Below are 20,844 nucleotides of genomic sequence, written 5' to 3'. Positions count from 1 at the left end.
ACCAGGGATGTTCTCTGTTCAGTGAGTCCTCCAGATCAGAGGCAGTAGGGATGACCAGGGATGTTCTCTGTTTAGTGAGTCCTCCAGATCAGAGGCAGTAGGGATGACCAGGGATGTTCTTTGTTTAGTGAGTCCTCCAGATTAGAGGCAGTAGGGATGACCAGGGATGTTCTCTGTTTAGTGAGTCCGCCAAATCAGAGGCAGTAGGGACGAACAGGGATGTTCTTTGTTTAGTGAGTCCTCCAGATCAGAGGCAGTAGGGACGACCAGGGATGTTCTCTGTTTAGTGAGTCCTCCAGATCAGAGGCTGTAGGGATGACCATGGATGTTCTCTGTTTAGTGAGTCCTCCAGATCAGAGGCAGTAGGGATGACCATGGATGTTCTCTGTTTAGTGAGTACTCCAGATCAGAGGCAGTAGGGATGACCAGGGATGTTCTCCGTTTAGTGAGTCCTCCAGATCAGAGGCAGTAGGGATGACCAGGGATGTTCTCTGTTTAGTGAGTCTGACAGATCAGAGGCAGTAGGGACGACCAGGGATGTTCTCTGTTTAGTGAGTCTGACAGATCAGAGGCAGTAGGGACGACCAGGGATGTTCTCTGTTTAGTGAGTCCTCCAGATCAGAGGCAGTAGGGACGACCAGGGATGTTCTCTGTTTAGTGAGTCCTCCAGATCAGAGGCAGTAGGGACGACCAGGGATGTTCTCTGTTTAGTGAGTCCTCCAGATCAGAGGCAGTAGGGATTACCAGGGATGTTCTCTGTTTAGTGAGTCCACCAGATCAGAGGCAGTAGGGATGACCAGGGATGTTCTCTGTTTAGTGGGTCCACCAGATCAGAGGCAGTAGGGATGACCAGGGATGTTCTCTGTTTAGTGAGTCCTCCAGATCAGAGGCAGTAGGGATGACCAGGGATGTTCTCTGTTTAGTGAGTCCTCCAGATCAGAGGCTGTAGGAATGACCAGGGATGTTCTCTGTTTAGTGAGTCCTCCAGATATGAGACAGTAGGGATGACCAGGGATGTTCTCTGTTTAGTGAGTCCTCCAGATCAGAGGCTGTAGGGATGACCAGGGATGTTCTCTGTTTAGTGAGTCCTCCAGATCAGAGGCTGTAGGGATGACCAGGGATGTTCTCTGTTTAGAGAGTCCTCCAGATCAGAGGCAGTAGGGATGACCAGTGATGTTCTCTGTTTAGTGAGTTCTCCAGATCAGAGGTAGTATGGATGACCAGGGACGTTCTCTGTTTAGTGAGTCCTCCAGATCAGAGGCAGTAGGGATGACCAGGGATGTTCTCTGTTTAGTGAGTCCTCCAGATCAGAGGCTGTAGGGATGACCAGGGATGTTCTCTGTTTAGTGAGTCCTCCAGATATGAGACAGTAGGGATGACCAGGGATGTTCTCTGTTTAGTGAGTCCTCCAGATCAGAGGCTGTAGGGATGACCAGGGATGTTCTCTGTTTAGTGAGTCCTCCAGATCAGCTGTAGGGATGACCAGGGATGTTCTCTGTTTAGAGAGTCCTCCAGATCAGAGGCAGTAGGGATGACCAGGGATGTTCTCTGTTTAGTGAGTTCTCCAGATCAGAGGTAGTAGGGATGACCAGGGACGTTCTCTGTTTAGTGAGTCCTCCAGATCAGAGGCAGTAGGAATGACCAGGGACGTTGTCTGTTTAGTGAGTCCTCCAGATCAGAGGCTGTAGGGATGACCAGGGACGTTCTCTGTTTAGTGAGTCCTCCAGATCAGAGGCAGTAGGGATGACCAGGGATGTTCTCTGTTTAGTGAGACTGACAGATCAGAGGCAGTAGGGATGACCATGGATGTTCTCTGTTTAGTGAGTCCTCCAGATCAGAGGCAGTAGGGATGACCAGGGATGTTCTCTGTTTAGTGAGTCCTCCAGATCAGAGGCAGTAGGGACAACCAGGGATGTTCTCTGTTTAGTGAGTCTGACAGATCAGAGGCAGTAGGGACGACCAGGGATGATCTCTGTTTAGTGAGTCTGACAGATCAGAGGCAGTAGGGACGACCAGGGATGTTCTCTGTTTAGTGAGTCCTCCAGATCAGAGGCAGTAGGGACGACCAGGGATGTTCTCTGTTTAGTGAGTCCTCCAGATCAGAGGCAGTAGGGATGACCAGGGATGTTCTCTGTTTAGTGAGTCCTCCAGATCAGAGGCTGTAGGGATGACCAGGGATGTTCTCTGTTTAGTGAGTCCTCCAGATCAGAGGCAGTAGGGATGACCAGGGATGTTCTCTGTTTAGTGAGTCCTCCAGATCAGAGGCAGTAGGCATGACCAGGGATGTTCTCTGTTTAGTGAGTCCACCAGATCAGAGGCAGTAGGGATGACCAGGGATGTTCTCTGTTTAGAGAGTCCTCCAGATCAGAGGCAGTAGGGATGACCAGGGATGTTCTCTGTTTAGTCAGTCCTCCAGATCAGAGGCAGTAGGGATGACCAGGGATGTTCTCTGTTTAGTGAGTCCTCCAGATCAGAGGCTGTAGGAATGACCAGGGATGTTCTCTGTTTAGTGAGTCCTCCAGATCAGAGACAGTAGGGATGACCAGGGATGTTCTCTGTTTAGTGAGTCCTCCAGATCAGAGGCTGTAGGGATGACCAGGGATGTTCTCTGTTTAGTGAGTCCTCCAGATCAGAGGCTGTAGGGATGACCAGGGATGTTCTCTGTTTAGAGAGTCCTCCAGATCAGAGGCAGTAGGGATGACCAGGGATGTTCTCTGTTTAGTGAGTCCTCCAGATCAGAGGTAGTAGGGATGACCAGGGACGTTCTCTGTTTAGTGAGTCCTCCAGATCAGAGGCAGTAGGGATGACCAGGGATGTTCTTTGTTTAGTGAGTCCTCCAGATCAGATGCTGTAGGGATGACCAGGGATGTTCTCTGTTTAGTGAGTCCTCCAGATCAGAGGCTGTAGGAATGACCAGGGATGTTCTCTGTTTAGTGAGTCCTCCAGATCAGAGACAGTAGGGATGACCAGGGATGTTCTCTGTTTAGTGAGTCCTCCAGATCAGAGGCTGTAGGGATGACCAGGGATGTTCTCTGTTTAGTGAGTCCTCCAGATCAGAGGCTGTAGGGATGACCAGGGATGTTCTCTGTTTAGAGAGTCCTCCAGATCAGAGGCAGTAGGGATGACCAGGGATGTTCTCTGTTTAGTGAGTCCTCCAGATCAGAGGTAGTAGGGATGACCAGGGACGTTCTCTGTTTAGTGAGTCCTCCAGATCAGAGGCAGTAGGGATGACCAGGGATGTTCTCTGTTTAGTGAGACCTCCAGATCAGAGGCTGTAGGGATGACCAGGGATGTTCTCTGTTTAGAGAGTCCTCCAGATCAGAGGCAGTAGGAATGACCAGGGACATTGTCTGTTTAGTGAGTCCTCCAGATCAGAGGCTGTAGGGATGACCAGGGACGTTCTCTGTTTAGTGAGTCCTCCAGATCAGAGGCAGTAGGGATGACCAGGGATGCTCTCTGTTTAGTGAGTCTGACAGATCAGAGGCAGTAGGGATGACCATGGATGTTCTCTGTTTAGTGAGTCCTCCAGATCAGAGGCAGTAGGGATGACCAGGGATGTTCTCTGTTTAGTGAGTCCTCCAGATCAGAGGCAGTAGGGACAACCAGGGATGTTCTCTGTTTAGTGAGTCTGACAGATCAGAGGCAGTAGGGACGACCAGGGATGTTCTCTGTTTAGTGAGTCTGACAGATCAGAGGCAGTAGGGACGACCAGGGATGTTCTCTGTTTAGTGAGTCCTCCAGATCAGAGGCAGTAGGGACGACCAGGGATGTTCTCTGTTTAGTGAGTCCTCCAGATCAGAGGCAGTAGGGATGACCAGGGATGTTCTCTGTTTAGTGAGTCCTCTAGATCAGAGGCTGTAGGGATGACCAGGGATGTTCTCTGTTTAGTGAGTCCTCCAGATCAGAGGCAGTAGGGATGACCAGGGATGTTCTCTGTTTAGTGAGTCCTCCAGATCAGAGGCAGTAGGCATGACCAGGGATGTTCTCTGTTTAGTGAGTCCACCAGATCAGAGGCAGTAGGGATGACCAGGGATGTTCTCTGTTTAGTGGGTCCACCAGATCAGAGGCAGTAGGGATGACCAGGGATGTTCTCTGTTTAGTGAGTCCTCCAGATCAGAGGCAGTAGGGATGACCAGGGATGTTCTCTGTTTAGTGAGTCCTCCAGATCAGAGGCTGTAGGAATGACCAGGGATGTTCTCTGTTTAGTGAGTCCTCCAGATCAGAGACAGTAGGGATGACCAGGGATGTTCTCTGTTTAGAGAGTCCTCCAGATCAGAGGCAGTAGGGATGACCAGGGATGTTCTCTGTTTAGTGAGTCCTCCAGATCAGAGGTAGTAGGGATGACCAGGGATGTTCTCTGTTTAGTCAGTCCACCAGATCAGAGGCAGTAGGGATGACCAGGGATGTTCTCTGTTTAGTGAGTCCTCCAGGTCAGAGGCAGTAGGGATGACCAGGGATGTTCTCTGTTTAGTCAGTCTGCCAGATCAGAGGCAGTAGGGATGACCAGGGATGTTCTCTGTTTAGTGAGTCCTCCAGATCAGAGGCAGTAGGGATGACCAGGGATGTTCTCTGTTTAGTCAGTCCACCAGATCAGAGGCAGTAGGGATGACCAGGGATGTTCTCTGTTTAGTGAGTGCTCCAGATCAGAGGCAGTAGGGATGACCAGGGATGTTCTCTGTTTAGTGAGTCCTCCAGATCAGAGGCAGTAGGGATGACCAGGGATGCTCTCTGTTTAGTGAGTACTCCAGATCAGAGGCAGTAGGGATGACCAGGGATGTTCTCTGTTTAGTCAGTCTACCAGATCAGAGGCAGTAGGGATGACCAGGGATGTTCTCTGTTTAGTGAGTGCTCCAGATCAGAGGCAGTAGGGATGACCAGGGATGTTCTCTGTTTAGTGAGTCCTCCAGATCAGAGGCAGAAGGGATGACCAGGGATGTTCTCTGTTCAGTGAGTCCTCCAGATCAGAGGCAGTAGGGATGACCAGGGATGTTCTCTGTTTAGTGAGTCCACCAGATCAGAGGCAGTAGGGATGACCAGGGATGTTCTCTGTTTAGTGGGTCCACCAGATCAGAGGCAGTAGGGATGACCAGGGATGTTCTCTGTTTAGTGAGTCCTCCAGATCAGAGGCAGTAGGGATGACCAGGGATGTTCTCTGTTTAGTGAGTCCTCCAGATCAGAGGCAGTAGGGATGACCAGGGATGTTCTCTGTTTAGTGAGTCCTCCAGATCAGAGGCAGTAGGGATGACCAGGGATGTTCTCTGTATAGTGAGTCCTCCAGATCAGAGGCTGTAGGGATGACCAGGGATGTTCTCTGTTTAGTGAGTCCTCCAGATCAGAGACAGTAGGGATGACCAGGGATGTTCTCTGTTTAGTGAGTCCTCCAGATCAGAGGATGTAGGGATGACCAGGGATGTTCTCTGTTTAGTGAGTCCTCCAGATCAGAGGCTGTAGGGATGACCAGGGATGTTCTCTGTTTAGTGAGTCCTCCAGATCAGAGGCAGTAGGGATGACCAGGGATGTTCTCTGTTTAGTGAGTCCTCCAGATCAGAGGTAGTAGGGATGACCAGGGACGTTCTCTGTTTAGTGAGTCCTCCAGATCAGAGGCAGTAGGGATGACCATGGATGTTCTCTGTTTAGTGAGTCCTCCAGATCAGAGGCAGTAGGGATGACCAGGGATGTTCTCTGTTTAGTGAGTCCTCCAGATAAGAGGCAGTAGGGACGACCAGGGATGTTCTCTGTTTAGTGAGTCCTCCAGATCAGAGGCTGTAGGGATGACCAGGGATGTTCTCTGTTTAGTGAGTCCTCCAGATCAGAGGCAGTAGGGATGACCAGGGATGTTCTCTGTTTAGTGAGTCCTCCAGATCAGAGGCAGTAGGGATGACCAGGGATGTTCTCTGTTTAGTCAGTCCACCAGATCAGAGGCAGTAGGGATGACCAGGGATGTTCTCTGTTTAGTGAGTGCTCCAGATCAGAGGCAGTAGGGATGACCAGGGATGTTCTCTGTTTAGTCAGTCCGCCAGATCAGAGGCAGTAGGGATGACCAGGGATGTTCTCTGTTTAGTGAGTCCGCCAGATCAGAGGCAGTAGGGATGACCAGGGATGTTCTCTGTTTAGTGAGTCCTCCAGATCAGAGGCACTAGGGATGACCAGGGATGTTCTCTGTTTAGTGAGTCCTCCAGATCAGAGGCAGTAGGGATGACCAGGGATGTTCTCTGTTTAGTGAGTCCTCCAGATCAGAGGCAGTAGGAATGACCAGGGATGTTCTCTGTTTAGTGAGTCCTCCAGATCAGAGGCTGTAGGGATGACCAGGGATGTTCTCTGTTTAGTGAGTCCTCCAGATCAGAGGCAGTAGGGATGACCAGGGATGTTCTCTGTTTAGTGAGTCCTCCAGATCAGAGGCAGTAGGGATGACCAGGGATGTTCTCTGTTTAGTGAGTCCTCCAGATCAGAGGCAGTAAGGATGACCAGGGATGTTCTCTGTTTAGTCAGTCCACCAGATCAGAGGCAGTAGGGATGACCAGGGATTTTCTCTGTTTAGTGAGTCCTCCAGATCAGAGGCAGTAGGGATGACCAGGGATGTTCTCTGTTTAGTGAGTCCTCCAGATCAGAGGCAGTAGGGATGACCAGGGATGTTCTCTGTTTAGTTAGTCCACCAGATCAGAGGCAGTAGGGATGAACCAGGGATGTTCTCTGTTTAGTGAGTCCTCCAGATCAGAGGCAGTAGATGACCAGGGATGTTCTCTGTTTAGTGAGTCCTCCAGATCAGAGGCAGTAGGGATGACCAGGGATGTTCTCTGTTTAGTGAGTCCTCCAGATCAGAGGCTGTAGGGATGACCAGGGATGTTATCTGTTTAGTGAGTCCTCCAGATCAGAGGCAGTAGGGATGACCAGGGATGTTCTCTGTTTAGTGAGTCCATGACGTACTATATGTTACACATTTGTTGTGGTTAACCTGACACTGTAGTGGTTACTACCAGTCTAAACCTCCTAACCTGACACTGTAGGGGTTACTACCAGTCTAACCTGACACTGTAGTGGTTACTACCAGTCTAACCTGACACTGTAGTGGTTACTACCAGTCTAACCTGACACTGTAGTGGTTACTACCAGTCTAAACCTCCTAACCTGACACTGTAGTGGTTACTACCAGTCTAAACCTGACACTGTAGTGGTTACTACCAGTCTAAACCTGACACTGTAGTGGTTACTACCAGTCTAAACCTGACACTGTAGTGGTTACTACCAGTCTAACCTGACACTGTAGTGGTTACAACCAGTCTAACCTGACACTGTAGTGGTTACTACCAGTCTAAACCTCCTAACCTGACACTGTAGTGGTTACTACCAGTCTAACCTGACACTGTAGTAGTTACTACCAGTCTAAACCTCCTAACCTGACACTGTAGTGGTTACTACCAGTATAACCTGACACCGTAGTGGTTACTACCAGTCTAACCTGACAAAGTAGTGGTTACTATCAGTCTAACCTGACACAGTAGTGGTTACTACCAGTCTAAAACTCCTAACCTGAAAATGTAGTGGTTACTACCAGTCTAACCTGACACTGTAGTGGTTACTACCAGTCTAAACCTCCTAACCTGACACTGTAGTGGTTACTACCAGTCTAACCTGACACTGTAGTGGCTACTACCAGTCTAACCTGACACTGTAGTGGCTACTACCAGTCTAACCTGACACTGTAGGGGTTACTACCAGTCTAACCTGACACTGTAGTGGTTACTACCAGTCTAACCTGACACTGTAGTGGTTACTACCAGTCTAACCTGACACTGTAGTGGTTACTACCAGTCTAACCTGACACTGTAGAGGTTACTACCAGTCTAACCTGACACTGTAGTGGTTACTACCAGTCTAAACCTCCTAACCTGACACTGTAGTGGTTACTACCAGTCTAAACCTGACACTGTAGTGGTTACTACCAGTCTAAACCTGACACTGTAGTGGTTACTACCAGTCTAAACCTGACACTGTAGGGTTACTACCAGTCTAACCTGACACTGTAGTGGTTAATTCCAGTCTAACCTGACACTGTAGTGGTTACTACCAGTCTAACCTGACACTGTAGTGGTTACTACCAGTCTAACCTGACACTGTAGAGGTTACTACCAGTCTAACCTGACACTGTAGTGGTTACTACCAGTCTAAACCTCCTAACCTGACACTGTAGTGGTTACTACCAGTCTAAACCTGACACTGTAGTGGTTACTACCAGTCTAAACCTGACACTGTAGTGGTTACTACCAGTCTAAACCTGACACTGTAGTGGTTACTACCAGTCTAACCTGACACTGTAGTGGTTACTACCAGTCTAACCTGACACTGTAGTGGTTACTACCAGTCTAAACCTCCTAACCTGACACTGTAGTGGTTACTACCAGTCTAACCTGACACTGTAGTAGTTACTACCAGTCTAAACCTCCTAACCTGACACTGTAGTGGTTACTACCAGTATAACCTGACACTGTAGTGGTTACTACCAGTCTAACCTGACAAAGTAGTGGTTACTACCAGTCTAACCTGACACAGTAGTGGTTACTACCAGTCTAAAACTCCTAACCTGAAAATGTAGTGGTTACTACCAGTCTAACCTGACACTGTAGTGGTTACTACCAGTCTAAACCTCCTAACCTGACACTGTAGTGGTTACTACCAGTCTAACCTGACACTGTAGTGGCTACTACCAGTCTAACCTGACACTGTAGTGGCTACTACCAGTCTAACCTGACACTGTAGGGGTTACTACCAGTCTAACCTGACACTGTAGTGGTTACTACCAGTCTAACCTGACACTGTAGTGGTTACTACCAGTCTAACCTGACACTGTAGTGGTTACTACCAGTCTAACCTGACACTGTAGAGGTTACTACCAGTCTAACCTGACACTGTAGTGGTTACTACCAGTCTAAACCTCCTAACCTGACACTGTAGTGGTTACTACCAGTCTAAACCTGACACTGTAGTGGTTACTACCAGTCTAAACCTGACACTGTAGTGGTTACTACCAGTCTAAACCTGACACTGTAGGGTTACTACCAGTCTAACCTGACACTGTAGTGGTTAATTCCAGTCTAACCTGACACTGTAGTGGTTACTACCAGTCTAACCTGACACTGTAGTGGTTACTACCAGTCTAACCTGACACTGTAGAGGTTACTACCAGTCTAACCTGACACTGTAGTGGTTACTACCAGTCTAAACCTCCTAACCTGACACTGTAGTGGTTACTACCAGTCTAAACCTGACACTGTAGTGGTTACTACCAGTCTAAACCTCCTAACCTGACACTGTAGTGGTTACTACCAGTCTAACCTGACACTGTAGTGGTTACTACCAGTCTAACCCTCCTAACCTGACACTGTAGTGGTTACTACCAGTCTAACCTGACACTGTAGTGGTTACTACCAGTCTAAACCTGACACTGTAGTGGTTACTACCAGTCTAACCTGACACTGTAGTGGTTACTACCAGTCTAACCTGACACTGTAGTGGTTACTACCAGTCTAACCTGACACTGTAGTAGTTACTACCAGTCTAAACCTCCTAACCTGACACTGTAGTGGTTACTACCAGTATAACCTGACACTGTAGTGGTTACTACCAGTCTAACCTGACAAAGTAGTGGTTACTACCAGTCTAACCTGACACAGTAGTGGTTACTACCAGTCTAAAACTCCTAACCTGAAAATGTAGTGGTTACTACCAGTCTAACCTGACACTGTAGTGGTTACTACCAGTCTAAACCTCCTAACCTGACACTGTAGTGGTTACTACCAGTCTAACCTGACACTGTAGTGGCTACTACCAGTCTAACCTGACACTGTAGTGGCTACTACCAGTCTAACCTGACACTGTAGGGGTTACTACCAGTCTAACCTGACACTGTAGTGGTTACTACCAGTCTAACCTGACACTGTAGTGGTTACTACCAGTCTAACCTGACACTGTAGTGGTTACTACCAGTCTAACCTGACACTGTAGAGGTTACTACCAGTCTAACCTGACACTGTAGTGGTTACTACCAGTCTAAACCTCCTAACCTGACACTGTAGTGGTTACTACCAGTCTAAACCTGACACTGTAGTGGTTACTACCAGTCTAAACCTGACACTGTAGTGGTTACTACCAGTCTAAACCTGACACTGTAGGGTTACTACCAGTCTAACCTGACACTGTAGTGGTTAATTCCAGTCTAACCTGACACTGTAGTGGTTACTACCAGTCTAACCTGACACTGTAGTGGTTACTACCAGTCTAACCTGACACTGTAGAGGTTACTACCAGTCTAACCTGACACTGTAGTGGTTACTACCAGTCTAAACCTCCTAACCTGACACTGTAGTGGTTACTACCAGTCTAAACCTGACACTGTAGTGGTTACTACCAGTCTAAACCTCCTAACCTGACACTGTAGTGGTTACTACCAGTCTAACCTGACACTGTAGTGGCTACTACCAGTCTAACCTGACACTGTAGTGGTTACTACCAGTCTAAACCTCCTAACCTGACACTGTAGTGGTTACTACCAGTCTAACCTGACACTGTAGTGGTTACTACCAGTCTAAACCTCCTAACCTGACACTGTAGTGGTTACTACCAGTCTAACCTGACACTGTAGTGGTTACTACCAGTATAACCTGACACTGTAGTGGTTACTACCAGTCTAACCTGACACAGTAGTGGTTACTACCAGTCTAACCTGACACTGTAGTGGTTACTACCAGTCTAACCTGACACTGTAGTGGTTACTACCAGTCTAACCTGATACTGTAGTGGTTACTACCAGTCTAAACCTCCTAACCTGACACTGTAGTGGTCACTACCAGTCTAACCTGACACTGTAGTGGTTACTACCAGTCTAAACCTCCTAACCTGACACTGAAGTGGTCACTACCAGTCTAAACCTCCTAACCTGACACTGTAGTGGTTACTACCAGTCTAACCTGACACTGTAGTGCTTACTACCAGTCTAACCTGACCCTGTAGTGGTTACTACCAGTCTAACCTGACACTGTAGTGGTTACTACCAGTCTAAACCTCCTAACCTGACACTGTAGTGGTTACTACCAGTCTAACCTGACACTGTAGTGGTTACTACCAGTCTAACCTGACACTGTAGTGGTTACTACCAGTCTAACCCTCCTAACCTGACACTGTAGTGGTTACTACCAGTCTAACCTGACACTGTAGTGGTTACTACCAGTCTAAACCTCCTAACGTGACACTGTAGTGGTTACTACCAGTCTAACCTGACACTGTAGTGGTTACTACCAGTCTAACCTGATACTGTAGTGGTTACTACCAGTCTAACCCTCCTAACCTGACACTGTAGTGGTTACTACCAGTCTAACCTGACACTGTAGTGGTTACTACCAGTCTAAACCTGACACTGTAGTGGTTACTACCAGTCTAACCTGACACTGTAGTGGTTACTACCAGTCTAACCTGACACTGTAGTGCTTACTACCAGTCTAAACCTCCTAACCTGACACTGTAGTGGTTACTACCAGTCTAACCTGACACTGTAGTGGTTACTACCAGTCTAAACCTCCTAACCTGACACTGTAGTGGTTACTACTGAGCAAAACCATCTCTTAAGTTTCACTATTTTAATTGTCCAAGCCTATCCATATTTTTCTGTCTGTGTGTGTGTGTGTGTGTGTGTTAAAATAAAGTTGAACAGCCAAACATATAGTGAGCAAGAAACACAAAATCATTTTATTAAATATATAAAATTTGTGAAACAATTGTATCACGAATTGTAAACTTTCCAATCTTTGACTAACTTATGCACATTCCACCAGCTAAAACAGAGACAAAATACACAATCAGTTGAAATGAACTTTAAAACGGAAGACAAGGAGGAAGACGAAACATTAGCAGTTTAGAAAAATGCAGAGTCACATTTAATGTCTGCAGCTAAAATGGCACCCTAAAATATAGTGCACTACTTTTTGCCAGGGCCTACAGGGCTCAGGCCAAAAGTAGTGCACTAGGGAATAGTGTAGACCCTGCATTCATAAAGCAGAACTTGAGATGAGGCATTATTATACTATTTCAGAATCAATGTGCTTTAAACTGGATAGAAACCTTTTTTTGGCTAAGCAACTTCTTGAGATGTCATGTCAAGAAGAAGAAGCCCAGTGAGACAGAGGGATCGGCAGGAAGTCGACCCATGAGTATTAATACAGGGCCTTCAGGAAGTATTCAACCCCCTTGACATTTTTCACATTTCGTTGTTACAGTCTGAATTTAAAATTGATTAATTGAGATGTTTGTGTCACTGATCTACACACACAATACCCCGTTAAGTCCAAGTGGAATTTTGTTTGTAGATTTTTGTTAAACAATTTAATATCACATTTAATATCTGAAATGTCTTGAGACAATAAGTATTCAACCCCTTTGTTAAGGCAAGCCTAAATAAGCTCAGAAGTAAAAATGTGCTCAACAAGTCACATAATAAGTTGCATGGACTCCGTGTGCAGTAAGTTTTTAACATGATGGTTGAATGACTACCTCATCTCTGTACTCCACACATACAATTACCTGTAAGATAGGTGCGGCAGGAGGCCTCGTGGTTAGAGCGTTGGACATTAACCGAAAGGTTGCAAGATCAAATCCCCGAGCTGACAAGGTACAAATCTGTTGTTCTGCCCCTGAACAGGTTAACCCACTGTTCCTATGCAGTCATTGTAAATAAGAATTTGTTCTTAACTGACTTGCCTAGTAAAAATAAAGGAAAAATTAAAAAAGACATTTGAGAAGTGAATTTCAAACACAGATACAACCACAAAGACCAGGGAGGTTTTCCTATTCAGGAAACCGCTCAGTGATTTCACCATGTGATATATATATTTTTTTTTTTTGAATTTTACCCCTTTTTCTCCCCAATTTCGTGGTATCCAATTGTTGTAGTAGCTACTATCTTGTCTCATCGCTACAACTCCCGTACGGGCTCGGGAGAGACGAAGGTTGAAAGTCATGCGTCCTCCGATACACAACCAACCAAGCCGCTGCTTCTTTAACACAGCGCACATCCAACCCGGAAGCCAGCCGCACCAATGCGCCGGAGGAAACACCGTGCACCTGGCCACCTTGGCTAGCGTACACTGCGCCCAGCCCGCCACAGGAGTCGCTGGTGCGCGATGAGACAAGGACACCCCTACCGACCAAGCCCTCCCTAACCCGGGCGACGCTAGGCCAATTGTGCGTCGCCCCACGGACCTCCCGGTCGCGGCCGGTTACGACAGAGCCTGGGCGCGAACCCAGGACTCTGATGCCACAGCTGGCGCTGCAGTACAGCGCCCTTAACCACTGCGCCACCCGGGAGGCCCTTGGCCAATGTGATTTTAAAAGAGTTTAATGGCTGTGATAGGAGAACTGAGGATGGATCAACAAGTGTGGTTACTCCACAATACTAACCTAACTGACAGAGTGAAAAGAAGGAAGCGTGTAGAGAATAGAACATATTCCAAAACATGCATCCTGTTTGCAATGAGGCACTGAAGTAATACTGCAAACAAATTGGTAAAGAAACAAACGTTTTGTTCTGAATCAAAAGCGTTTGGGGAAAATCCCACACATCACTGAGTATCACTCTTTATATTTTCAAGCATGGTGGTGGCTGCATCATGTTGTGGGTATGTTTGCCATAAACACAGGCAAAATCCTAGAGGAAAATCTGGTTCAGTCTGCTTTCCACCAGAAACTGGGAGATGAATTCACCTTTCAGCAGGACAATAACCTAAAACACAAGGCCAAATCTACAAGAGTTGCTTACCAAGACGACATTGAAGGTACTTGAGTGGCCAAGTTAAACCTTTTACTTAAATCAGCTTGGAAATTAATGGCAAGACTTAAATGGTTGTCTAGCAATGATCAACAACCAACTTGACAACCAACTTGACAGAGCTTGAAGAGTTTTTAAAAGGATAATGAGCAAAATGCTGAACAATCCAGGTGTGAAAAGATTTTAGAGACTCAAAGACTCCCAGCTGTAATCGCTGCCAAAGGTTATTCTAACATGCATTGACTCGGGGGGTTCAACACTTACCAAATCAAGATCGAAGGTTGAAAACTTTCTTAAGGCTCTGTATGTTCTGACCATTCTATTTCTACGCTTCTGAAGAGGAGGGTAGTGTAAGAACATCTAGAAATGCTGTAACAGTTTAGCCTGGAGAAATCCAGTCCGTTTGTGCTGACATTCCACTATGACAAGGAAAGGGAATGACAGCTCAACAAACTGGAACCCATTTAGCAACAGTGGCTTCATAATTCAATAACTACAGTGAATCAAACCTCCATATGTTCATTAGGGTTCAAGGTTTGGCTTTTTGGCATTCCACAGGTAATCATCATCTGCTCATACATAACCTGTTAGTATGCACACAATGGGGTTTCTGCTCATAACCTGTTAGTATGCACACAATGGGGTTTCTGCCCATAACCTATTAGTATGCACACAATGGGGTTTCTGCTCATAACCTATTAGTATGCACACAATGGGGTTTCTGCTCATAACCTCTTAGTATGCACACAATGGGGTTTCTGCTCATAACCTGTTAGTATGCACACAATGGGGTTTCTGCTCATAACCTCTTAGTATGCACACAATGGGGTTTCTGCTCATAACCTGTTAGTATGCACACAATGGGGTTTCTGCTCATAACCTGTTAGTATGCACACAATGGGGTTTCTGCTCATAACCTATTAGTATGCACACAATGTGGCTTCAGCTCATAACCTGTTAGTATGCACACAATGGGGTTTCTTCTTGTGTGATGAACTAAACAACAACTAAATAACATTGCAACAAAGCAAAGCGTTGTGTCCTGTGACAGAATAACAGTCACGGGACAATGGCTTGACTTTTTCTTCATGTGTCCCAATCTCCTTTAGGTGAAATGAAGTGCTATTCTGGAACCAAACTGTGAACTGGAACATTAAGGATAAACAATAAGGCAGCATTTGGCATTTCAATATGGCATATACAGCTGTAGATACGTTATATATCCCTTTAGTAACACACCTGACAGCATTATTAGTAGTAGTACGCATGCTTTAGCTCAAGCGCAGGGAATGGGGGGGACATACAGGGGCAGAGAGACAGGCAGAGGGGAGTCAAGTGCCAGTATGTTTCTAAGCATTGTTTTGTTGCTATAAGAAATCATGTTTCTAAGCATTATTTTGCCTCTATAATAAATTGTGTTGATTTAATAATGCACAGTGGAAGGAAGGAGAAGCGTGTTGGAGAAGCAGTGTCACCCAGACAGTTCTTAGCCTGGTATTAACAATACATCTGAAACAGTACAGAACATAGCCTGGTATTAACAATACATCTGAAACAGTACAGAACATAGCCTGGTATTAACAATACATCTGAAACAGTACAATACTTTTCCCGACCGTAACATCTGAAACTACGGTTTCCCAACATGCTTTTTATTTTCCAGAAGTCCTTGTTGGAGGATTCCGGATTTCCTACTTATTCCCTTCTGAATCCCGGAATTATCCAGCCTGGATTTCTGGAAAACCCGATCAGAATTTTTGCCACACTATCTGAAAAGGTACAATACTTAACCTGATCGTATCAATACATTCTGTGCACGTCTATCTGCACTACACAACACTCAATTTCTTAGCCTGGTAGTATCATCTGAAACAGTACAGTATCTAGCCGGGTAATAGGCCTAACACTGAGACCTACAGTACTTATCTTAATGGTATCAACACATTATGTCTGTCTGCCTGCCTGCCTGTCTGTCTGCCTGCCTGACTGTCTGTCTGTCTGTCTGCCTGCCTGTCTGCCTGCCTGCCTGTCTGTCTGTCTGTCTGTCTGTCTGTCTGCCTGCCTGTCTGCCTGCCTGTCTGTCTGTCTGTCTGTCTGCCTGCCTGTCTGCCTGTCTGTCTGTCTGTCTGCCTGCCTGTCTGCCTGCCTGCCTGTCTGTCTGCCTGTCTGTCTGCCTGTCTGTCTGTCTGCCTGCCTGTCTGTCTGTCTGTCTGCCTGTCTGTCTGCCTGTCTGTCTGCCTGTCTGTCTGTCTGCCTGCCTGTCTGTCTGCCTGTCTGTCTGTCTGCCTGTCTGTCTGCCTGTCTGTCTGCCTGCCTGTCTGTCTGTCTGTCTGCCTGTCTGTCTGTCTGCCTGTCTGCCTGTCTGTCTGTCTGCCTGCCTGCCTGTCTGTCTGCCTGTCTGCCTGTCTGTCTGTCTGCCTGTCTGCCTGCCTGTCTGCCTGTCTGTCTGTCTGTCTGTCTGCCTGCCTGTCTGCCTGTCTGCCTGTCTGTCTGCCTGTCTGTCTGCCTGCCTGCCTGCTTGTCTGCCTGTCTGCCTGTCTGCCTGCCTGTCTGCAATACACCACGTTAGAAGCAGCATATTGTAAGAAATGAAAGAAAAAGCAAATCAAGCTGAACTTCGCATCAAAGATCAAACTATTCATCTGTTTGTTTTTGTAAGAACACTTTTGAACCTAAAACCACTTCCCATCCATTCATTTGCACATCATTTTTTCATCCTAAATGGCACCCTATTCCCTACATAGTGCACTACTTTAGGGACACAGCCCATAACACATGAGTGATAGTTCCTATCTCTCATTTGGTTTGTAGCTTGACAACTGTGGTAGGTGCACTTGTCTGCAGGGCAAAATGTCTAGGTTGTGAAGTGACTGGGCCTGCATTCCAAATGGCACCCTATTCCCTATATAGTGCACTACTATTGACCAGAGCCCTATATGGGTTTCCCTTTGGGCCCTGATCAAAAGTAGTGCACTACACAGGATCTAGGGTGCCATTTTGGATGTAGCCTAGGTGATGAAGAGGAAGTCATTCAATATCGGAGTGATCTGGGTTTGATCTCTTAGCTCAATACCAACTGGGTATACCTGAAACAACCTGAGGAGACTCTTGTGTAACCCCACGACCTCTACCAAACCATAACCTTACAAACCACAACCCACCACCGCAACCCAAACCCAAACCCACCGCAACCCAAACCCCTTCAAAACCAGGGAGGGCACCTTCCAATACAAGTGAAGTCAATTCCAAACCATCCCCTTTGTCAGTGCTGTGTTCTCTAGCTACAGTATTATGTCAGAAGCACAGCAGTGAACAGACTAATAAAGAAGACAGCTATTGTTGTTGTGTTGTTATGGGGGCGGTCAGAGTAGAGGTTGTTATGGGGGGGTCAGAGTAGAGGTTGTTATGGGGGGGGGGGGGTCAGAGTAACGAGGTGCAAGCAGGGTTGCAAAATTGCGTCAAACAAAATTCTCAGGTTTTCCCAGAAATCCCAGTAAGAGTATTCCTGGATTCCGTGCTTATTCCCTCCGGATTCCGGGAATCTTCCAACCAGGATTTCTAGAAAACCTGGGAATGTCACAACCCTAGGTGCTAGTTACCCCCATTCCATCAGTCCCTCTCTCGGTCACTTGAGCTTGGTGCCGACCTGCAGGATGGTGGGAGTCTGCTCCATAATGCGAACCAGCAGCGTGTCTATGTAGTCCTCCAGATCCCTAACCTGAGGCTTCATCTTCTTCAACTCCGCCTCCCGCTTTGCTAGCAACGCCCCCTGGTGGTCAAACTCCACCCTCTGCCGGTGTAGGTCTGCCTCCCGTTGGAGGAGGAGGGCGACCAGCTCACTGTGGGTCAGGTGGTAGTAAGGTCCAGCTCCCTCCGTCAGAGACTTGGAGAGAAAGAAAGAGGGGGAGAGAGACGAGGTAAAGACAACGAGAGAGAGAGGGGGAGAAAGGCGAGGTAAAGACAACGAGAGAGAGAGGGGGAGAAAGGCGAGGTAAAGACAACGAGAGAGAGAGGGGGAGAAAGGCGAGGTAAAGACAACGAGAGAGAGAGGGGGAGAAAGGCGAGGTAAAGACAACGAGAGAGAGAGGGGGAGAAAGGCGAGGTAAAGACAACGAGAGAGGGGGAGAAAGGTGAGGTAAAGACAACGAGAGAGGGGGAGAAAGGAGAAGTAAAGACAACGAGAGAGGGGGAGAAAGGAGAGGTAAAGACAACGCGAGAGGGGGAGAAAGGCGAGGTAAAGACAACGAGAGAGAGAGGGGGAGAAAGGAGAGGTAAAGACAACGAGAGAGAGAGGGGGAGAAAGGAGAGGTAAAGACAACGAGAGAGAGAGGGGGAGAAAGGCAAGGTAAAGACAACGAGAGAGAGGGGGGAGAAAGGAGAGGTAAAGACAATGAGAGAGAGAGGGAGAAAGGAGAGGTAAAGAAAACGAGAGAGGGGGAGAAAGGAGAGGTAAAGACAACGAGAGAGGGGGAGAAAGGAGAGGTAAAGACAACGAGAGAAGGGGAGAAAGGAGAGGTAAAGACAACAAGAGAGAGAAGGGGAGAAAGGCAAGGTAAAGACAACGAGAGAGAGAGGGGGAGAAAGGAGAGGTAAAGACAATGAGAGAGAGAGGGAGAAAGGAGAGGTAAAGAAAACGAGAGAGGGGGAGAAAGGAGAGGTAAAGACAACGAGAGAGAGAGGGGGAGAAATGCGAGGTAAAGACAACGAGAGAGAGAGGGGGAGAAAGGAGAGGTAAAGACAACGAGAGAGAGAGGGGGAGAAAGGCGAGGCAAAGACAACGAGAGAGAAAGGGGGGAGAAAGGAGAGGTAAAGACAACGAGAGAGGGGGAGAGAGGAGAGGTAAAGACAACGAGAGAGGGGGAGAAAGGAGAGGTAAAGACAACGAGAGAGAGAGGGGGAGAAAGGAGAGGTAAGACAACGAGAGAGAGAGGGGGGAGAAAGGAGAGGTAAAGACAACGAGAGAGGGGGAGAAAGGAGAGGTAAAGACAACGAGAGAGAGAGGGGGGGAAAGGAGAGGTAAAGACAACAAGAGAGAGAGGGGGAGAAAGGAGAGGTAAAGACAAAGAGAGAGGGGGGATTAAGTTAAACAGAGAAACTGCCAATTGCTTCAGTTTGTGCTTTCTGTGTGGTAGTTCTGTGTGGTAGTTCTGTATGGTAGTTCTGTGTGGTAGTTCTGTGTGGTAGTTATGTGTGGTAGTTCTGTGTGGTGTGTGCCAGCTAGTCACTGCTGTACCTTTTTCTTCTCAGGCTGCTGCTCGGTGGGCTGGCTGCTCCTCCCCGGGTGGATAGAGGACTTAAGTTTGTCCAGCACCGACCGCCCCTCGGAAAGTTCCGCCCGCCTCTTCTCCTCTGGGGTCAGGGGCTTCACTGGGTGAGGACTGTAAAAGGGACATACAGTAAGACGCGTCACTGATAGAAAAGGGTACAAAAATAAAAGTCCACCTTTCAGTCTCCAGACTTGAACCTGTCCACTTTGAGACGACATACTGAAGATGTCACAGAGAAAGCTGTTATTGAACCCTGTGCTCCAGTACTCTCCCTCCTAGCTGTTATTGAACCCTGTCCTCCAGTACTCTCCCTCCTAGCTGTTATTGAACCCTGTCCTCCAGTACTCTCCCTCCTAGCTGTTATTGAACCCTGTCCTCCAGTACTCTCCCTCCTAGCTGTTATTGAACCCTGTCCTCCAGTACTCTCCCTCCTAGCTGTTATTGAACCCTGTCCTCCAGTACTCTCCCTCCTAGCTGTTATTGAACCCTGTCCTCCAGTACTCTCCCTCCTAGCTGTTTTTGGTACCTGTCCTCCAGTACTCTCCCTCCTAACTGTTATTGAACCCTGTCCTCCAGTACTCTCCCTCCTAGCTGTTATTGAACCCTGTCCTCCAGTACTCTCCCTCCTAGCTGTTATTGAACCCTGTCCTCCAGTACTCTCCCTCCTAGCTGTTATTGAACCCTGTCCTCCAGTACTCTCCATCCTAGCTGTTATTGAACCCTGTCCTCCAGTACTCTCCCTCCTAGCTGTTATTGAACCCTGTCCTCCAGTACTCTCCCTCCTAGCTGTTATTGAACCCTGTCCTCCAGTACTCTCCCTCCTAGCTGTTATTGAACCCTGTCCTCCAGTACTCTCCCTCCTAGCTGTTATTGAACCCTGTCCTCCAGTACTCTCCCTCCTAGCTGTTATTGAACCCTGTCCTCCAGTACTCTCCCTCCTAGCTGTTATTGAACCCTGTCCTCCAGTACTCTCCCTCCTAGCTGTTATTGAACCCTGTCCTCCAGTACTCTCCCTCCTAGCTGTTATTTAACCCTGGCCTCCATTACTCTCCCTCCTCGCTGTTATTGAAGCCTGTCCTCCAGTACTCCCCCCCTAGCTGTTATTGAACCCTGTCCTCCAGTACTCCAGCTCCTAGCTGTTATTGAACCCTGTCCTCCAGTGCTCTCCCTCCTAGCTGTTATTGAACCCTGTCCTCCAGTACTCCAGCTCCTAGCTGTTATTGAACCCTGTCCTCCAGTACTCCAGCTCCTAGCTGTTATTGAACCCTGTCCTCCAGTACTCTCCCTCCTAACCCTGTCCTCCAGTACTCTCCCTCCTAACCCTGTCCTCCAGTACACTCCCTCCTAGCTGTTATTGAACCCTGTCCTCCAGTACTCCCCCTCCTAACCCTGTCCTCCAGTACTCTCCCTCCTAACCCTGTCCTCCAGTACTCTCCCTCCTAGCTGTTATTGACAGGTCTGTGAGTGTGAATAGACCCTTTTCCAGTAGACAACACAATGACGTCAGGCACAGATGTCCACGACTCTTGGCTGCAGTAAGAAAGACATCGCCATCTGTGCCCATTCAAGATGTACATTAGATTACGTGATTACTTCTAAACAAAATCACTTTTGGGTTCTCATACGCTTACAATGATGCTTTGATTCTTGCTTGAACAGTCACTAAGATTATACTTGGATGTGATCTTTGCAAAATAACTATTTTGGATGTAGCAGTTGTTAGCTAGAATGCTAACGCTCATATGATATAGGATGTAGCAAACGCTA

At 47.5% G+C, this 20,844-nt stretch overlaps 1 protein-coding gene across 2 annotated transcripts in view; it reads right to left on the bottom strand.

Annotated features, from left to right (window-relative positions):
* Positions 1–17,068: 17,068 nt before the first annotated feature.
* The window catches only part of LOC139374405 (rab11 family-interacting protein 5-like), a 52,405-nt gene continuing 48,629 nt past the window's right edge, over positions 17,069–20,844 (bottom strand). For both annotated transcript variants that reach the window (XM_071115456.1, XM_071115457.1), the window contains 2 exons: positions 19,044–19,188; positions 17,069–17,693 (listed from right to left, as the gene is read on the bottom strand). In XM_071115456.1, coding sequence (XP_070971557.1) covers positions 17,436–17,693; positions 19,044–19,188 — 403 coding nt within the window. In that variant the 3' untranslated portion in view covers positions 17,069–17,435. The remainder of the gene's footprint in view (positions 17,694–19,043; positions 19,189–20,844) is intronic.

Source organism: Oncorhynchus clarkii, chromosome 19 (genome assembly GCF_045791955.1).
Source record: "Oncorhynchus clarkii lewisi isolate Uvic-CL-2024 chromosome 19, UVic_Ocla_1.0, whole genome shotgun sequence".
NCBI classification, from domain to species: Eukaryota; Metazoa; Chordata; class Actinopteri; order Salmoniformes; family Salmonidae; genus Oncorhynchus; species Oncorhynchus clarkii.
The sequence above is the reverse complement of the archived record's forward strand: the minus strand, read 5'-3'. Positions and strand labels throughout refer to the sequence as shown.